The sequence below is a fragment of the Eriocheir sinensis genome, chromosome 61 (genome assembly GCF_024679095.1).
Source record: "Eriocheir sinensis breed Jianghai 21 chromosome 61, ASM2467909v1, whole genome shotgun sequence".
Classification (NCBI taxonomy): Eukaryota; Metazoa; Arthropoda; class Malacostraca; order Decapoda; family Varunidae; genus Eriocheir; species Eriocheir sinensis.
The window spans coordinates 4188517-4194516 of record NC_066569.1 but is presented as its reverse complement, the minus strand read 5'-3'; the positions used below and the strand labels follow the sequence as shown (position 1 = coordinate 4194516).

The following is a 6000-nucleotide window of genomic DNA, read 5'->3' as shown; positions in this document are numbered from 1 at the left end:
ATAACTAAACAAAAACAAAGAAAACAAAAGCGAAGAAGAAAAAGATAAAGAAGAAAATTAAGAGGAAAATAAAGAAGAAATAAAAGAAGAAAGAGAGGAAAAAGAGAGAATGGTAAATAGGAAAGGAGGAGGAGGAGGAGGAGGAGGAGTGTCAATAGAGGAAAGGGAGAGTTGGAGAGAAGGGAGAGAAAGGGAGAGAATAATGGGAGAGGTTTGAGATGTTAGAGGTAGATTAGGGAGAGAGAGGGAGAGATGGAGGAAAGATAGGCAAGAAGGGAGGAAGGGAGAGAGGGAGGGAGGTAAGGGAAGGGAAGGGAGGAAGGGAGGAAAGGGAGGAAGGTAATGTTTGGATTGAATAGAGAGAAGGGAAGAAGGGAGGAAGGGAGGGAAGGAAGGAAGGAAAGGAAGGGAGAGAAGGAAGGAAGGAAAGAAGGGAGAGAAGGAAGGAAGGAGAAGGAAAGAAAAGAATGAAGGAATTAAAAGGGAGAGAGAGAGGGAAGGAAACATACATTATAGATTGAATAGGAAGAAGGAAGGGAGGGAGAAATTAAGTGAAAAAAGGGAGGAAAGGGAGAAATGAAGAAATAAAGAAGGGTGGGGGAGATAAAGTCTAAGATAAATAGGGAGGAAAGGGGGAAAGATATGGAAGGGAGGGAGAAAAGGAGATTAGGCATAGGTAGAATAGGGAGAAGGAAGGGGAGGGGAGAGAGGGAGGTTTAGTGAAGGGGGAAGGGAGGAAATGGGAGAGAAAAAGCTGTAAGTGCATTCGAGTAGCCATTCAGTGGTTTGCTCTGAGACACGAGAGAGCGCGTTCGAGTGTGCTCAGATTATTATTATTATTATTATTATTATTATTATTATTATTATTATTATTATTATTATTATTATTATTATTATTATTATTATTACGTGTGTTTCCTGGTTTCTATGTGTTTATTGTATATACTGAAAATACAGAAAAAATAAACAAGTCATACATAATTATTGCAGTTAAGTGTCGTAAAAAATGGGAAGTGAATGAAAAAATAGAAAAATGAGAAGAAAATGGCATTGAAGGAAAAAAATACATACTAAGAATAAATAACAATAGAAAAATGAAAAGAAAACGGCAGTGAAAAAGAAAATACATCCTAAGAATAAATAAAAATAGAAAAAAAACAAAATTAAATGTAAAGAAAATTAATCGTGGGAAAGGAGAAAAAAAAATCTGAAACAAGAAATTAATAAAAAAAGAACAAAAGAATGATAATAATAATAATAGTAACTTAATGATAGAGACGAGAAGGAATTAAATCAGTCTTGAAAATTAAAAAAAAAAAATATAGAAAAAGGAAGAAATAAAAACGAAACAAGAATAACTGAGGAAGATAAAACAAACAAACAAAAAGAAAAAAGAAAATGTAAAGATAAACGAAAATAAGAATTAATTTTAAGAGAATAAACGAAAAGAAGAAAAAAAATAATAATTACAGAAAACACAAGAAAAAAATAAAGGAAGAAGAAAAAGAAGAAAAAAATAGAAGAAGAAAAGAAGAAAGAATTAAAAGTAGGAGAAGAGAAAGAAAGAAAGAAAGAAAGGAGGAAAGGCAAAGAAGATAAAGAAGAAGAATAACAAGAAGGAGAGAAAGAAGAAGAGGAAGAAGACCACCACCACCACCACCACCACCAACAACAACAACAACAAGACCACCACCACCACCACCAACAACAACAACAACAACAACAAGATGACCACCAAAGGGTTCATCCCACTCTCCGAACTGTTCACTGACATCTCTTCCCTCGCAGCGATGGACGAAGTGGATCTGTGAGTGGAAGAGGAGGAGGAGGAGGAAGAGGAGGAAGGAGGGAGAACGAGAGAGAGAATAGAGAAGTTGGAGGAGAACAAAGAGGGAAGGAAAATAAGAATGGAGATAGAAGAGAGAGAGAGAGGGGGGGGGGGGAAGAGAATTGGAGAAAGGAGAAAGAGAAGAGGAGGAGAAGGAAGAGAGAAAAAGTAGAATGAAAATGAAGAGGAAGAGAGAAGTGGGAGAAGGAAAAGGAGAATAGAGAGAGAAAGGGAAGAAGAATTGATGGAAAGAGAGAAAGAAAGAGAAAGAGAAAAAATAAAGAGAGGGAAAGAGAAGACAGAAAGAAGGAGAGAGAGGGAAGAGATGAGAAGGAGAATAGAGACAGAAAGGGAAGAAGAATTGATGGAAAGAGAGAAAGAAAGAAAGAAAGAGAGAGAGAAAAAAATAAGAAAGACAGGGAAAGAGAAGACAAAGAAGGAGAGCGATAAATCATGATGAAAAAGAAGAAAATCGCTACATGTGAAGGGAAACTAAACTAAATAGGAAAATAACTAATAATAATAATGATAATACTAATACCAGTCAAGCTAAATATAAGTCTACGTTAATATCACGTCCAAAATAACATACGGGCTCACCTGGCAGGTAGAAAATCAATAAACTCACAGAAAACGGAGAACACACCCTGTCTAACCTCCTCTCTCTCTCTCTCTCTCTCTCTCTCTCTCTAAAAAAGAATCTAATTAACCAAATCAAAACAAAAACTAAACTCGTGCTTACATAAATAAACCCAAAACTCGTGAAAATACTAAAATAAGATCAATACAAAGGGATCCATACAAGAGACTATATAAAAATGAGTTGTATAGGAGGAAGTTAGTTATTTTTTACGATGGATTGACTTAGAACGAATATAGATGTTTATTTAGCTGCGCAGTTGTAACCATGGCAACGGCACATCAACATACCAGTGAAAATAAAGATAAATAGTCATAGAACCGAAGAGGAACGCATGTGAATAGATGAGACAGAGAGATAATGGGAGAATTGGACCTAGGAAGCTATATGAAGCGAAACAGGCAAAGAAAACACGAAAAAAAAGCTAAAAAACACACCCGAACCCACGACCCAGACCAAGCCCAAGACCTTATCAGTGAAAAGTGTAAACAAAGGCACGATCCATCCGGCGCCCCTTCCCTGTGATTCTGTCCTAAGGCTTCCCGCGGCCCACAGCACCCAGACACGGCCGGGGGGATAGAGATAAGGGAGGAAAGGCTTAGGAGGCACGTTATCAGTGTTACCGTTGGCGGAGTGGAGTTTGAAAGGAGGAAAAGACGTGCAAAGATGAGCTACGTGCGTGTGAGGCGAGTATCGTGTTGTTGTTATTGTTGTTGTTATTGTTATTGTTGTTGTTATAGTACACACCCTGGTGACAACGGCCAACCAAAAAACAACACCTGATAACTACCACTGACGGGCTCTAGAGGCTGTGGCCCTACAACCTGACTAGCCCCATAGTACACAAGAAGAAGAAGAATCACATTATGGATATTTATTTTTGGACCCTGAATGCAGTGCAGTTACGAATGACTTCCGGAAAATAGAAGGGGGGTCGACGGGGTAAAATGCCTCCTGTTAGGGGTGTCAAGGGGTGTTAGGTAGGTTATGTAAGATTGAGTTAGGTTAGGTTAGATTAAATCTGTTGGGTTTGCGGTGTGGGTCGCCGGTAATACGCAGCGCGGGGCAGCGGCGGGGCGGTCAGTGGTTACGGGTGGGAGCAGGGCAACATCCTTCAAAATCAATCATTTAGTGACTTATGGAAACTATGACTTGTCTCCATAATAAAAAGCTTCATATTCTGCCTAGTGTGCGTGAGAGAGAGAGATGGTGTTTGATAATTTTGGTAGTGACTGTCGTATGGGCTTGTGTGTGCATCTATGTGTGTGTGTAAGTGTGTATTCTCAATAAATCAAGCCATAAACGTATTCCCCCCAATCCTGTTTCTCTGTGTGTGTGTGTGTGTGCTTATGTATGTATACCGTACCCTAAAACTCAAGCAAAAAAATACACCTCCCTCCCCCCATACTCCCCCACCCCCCTTAACCCCCATCCCATACCCACAGGACCATGCCGGGTGAGGTGCTGGAGGACTCGGAGCTCCGCCACGTGCAGCTCTCAGTGGCCCCCTCGCGCAACCTGAGTGAGGACGGGTCGACGGGCAACAAGGTCACCGTTGACACCCCCCACGGCCCCATCACCGCCTCCGTCGCTGGTGATCCCTCGCGACCTGTTATCCTGACCTACCATGACCTAGGCTTGAACCATGTGACGAATTTCCAGGTGAGAAGGCTCGGAAGGGAATGAGGAGGTGCTATGGGGTGTGATAATATAGTTTTTGGGTGTGATAATATAGTTTTGGGGTGTAATAATATAGTTTTGGTTCATACTATTTACAGAAACATCTTTTTTTATTATGTTTTTGTTTTTTGTGTTAGTTTTTACATTGAGAGAGCTGCTATGATCCTTCTTCCATCCTCAACTAACTAAACTTTTCTCCTCCTCCTCCTCCTCCACACAGGCCTTCTTCCTCTACCCGGAGATGCGTAATGTGGTCAACAACTTCTGCATCGTCCATGTCAACGCCCCGGGCCAGGAGGAAGGCGCCCCAACTCTGCCTGAAGGGTGAGATATTATTATTATTATTATTATTATTATTATTATTATTGAGAGAGAGATAGTGGTGTTGTTTTCAGAGAGAGAGAGAATTATGCTGTTTTGAGAGAAAGAGAGTGAGCATAAAGCATAAATTAGAGCTAAACAGAGTAAAGCTAAAAGATTACCATTACCAACTATATACATCTGTTTAAAATCCTGTCAAAACACCTCCCACCTAACCTTACTGGGAAGCCTTATATATATGTACAAGCTTTCTCTATGTAAGTTTACCCTCCAGTATTGATATCCATGAAAGAGCATGTAAGGGGAGTGAAGCTAAAAGGATACTGTTACTGATTCTACACAGCTGTTTAAACCCCTGTCAAAATACCTCCCACCTAAGCCTTATATATACTTACAGGCTTTCTCTGTACAAGTTTACCCTCCAGTATTGATATTCATGAAAGAGGATATAAAGGAGAGTGAAGCTAAAAGGACACTGTTACCGAATCTACACAGCTGTTTAAACCCCTGTCAAAATACCTTCCACCTAAGCCTTATATATACTTACAGGCTTTCTCTGTACAAGTTTACCCTCCAGTATTGATATTCATGAAAGAGGATATAAAGGAGAGTGAAGCTAAAAGGACACTGTTACCGAATCTACACAGCTGTTTAAACCCCTGTCAAAATACCTTCCACCTAAGCCTTATATATACTTACAAGCTTTCTCTATACAAGTTTACCCTCCAGTATTGATATTCATGAAAGAGGATATAAAGGGGAGTGAAGCTAAAAGAGTATTGTTACCGAATCTACACAGCTGTTTAAACCCCTATCAAAATACCTCCCACCTAAGCCTTATATATACTTACAGGCTTTCTCTATACAAGTTTACCCTCCAGTATTGATATTCATGAATGAGGATATAAAGGGGAGTGAAGCTAAAAGAGTATTGTTACCAAATCTACACAGCTGTTTAAACCCCTGTCAAAATACCTCCCACCTAAACCTTATATATATGTACAAGCTTTCTACATAGAAGTTTACCCTCATTATTGATATTCATGAAAGGGCACATAAAGGGAATGAAGCTAAAAGGATACTGTTACCAAATCTATACAGCTGTTTAAACCCCTGTCAAAACACCTCCCACCTAACCTAACCTGGAAAACCTTATATATACTTACAAGCTTTCTATATACAAGTTTCACCATTATTGAGATCCATGAAAGACCATATAAGGGGCGTGAAGCTAAAAGGATACTGTTACCAAGTCTATACAGCTGTCTAAAGTCATGTCAAAAACTTCTCACATAATTAACCTAGAAACTCCTCTCCTCTCCTCCCGAAATTGACGTCTCTTTTGGCCGCTCATCGCTTTTGTCTTTGTGGGAGCAGCAATTAGTGGGCTGCTTTTGTTTACACCTTTTTTTTTGATGCCCTTGAACTCTTTCTTTAGCTGTTAAAAAAAAAAAAAATGACCACCACTCCTTTACACCTCACTACTTCTTCCCACACATCACTATCTCTCCCTTTTTTATTTATTTATTTT

At 39.5% G+C, this 6000-nt stretch overlaps 1 protein-coding gene across 11 annotated transcripts in view; it reads left to right on the top strand.

Annotated features, from left to right (window-relative positions):
* LOC126986188 (protein NDRG3-like) overlaps positions 1 to 6000 on the top strand; it is an 86515-nt gene that overhangs the window by 51743 nt on the left and 28772 nt on the right. For 10 of the 11 annotated variants that reach the window (XR_007739385.1, XR_007739386.1, XM_050842141.1 and 7 more), the window contains 2 exons: positions 3914 to 4130; positions 4369 to 4472. Coding sequence is in view for 9 of the 11 variants with exons in the window: in XM_050842141.1 (XP_050698098.1) it covers positions 3914 to 4130; positions 4369 to 4472 (321 nt within the window). In the remaining 2 variants the exon portion in view is untranslated. Of the gene's footprint in view, positions 1 to 2942; positions 3155 to 3913; positions 4131 to 4368; positions 4473 to 6000 lie in introns of those variants that run through there. The other variant, XM_050842143.1, reaches the window with a different exon arrangement.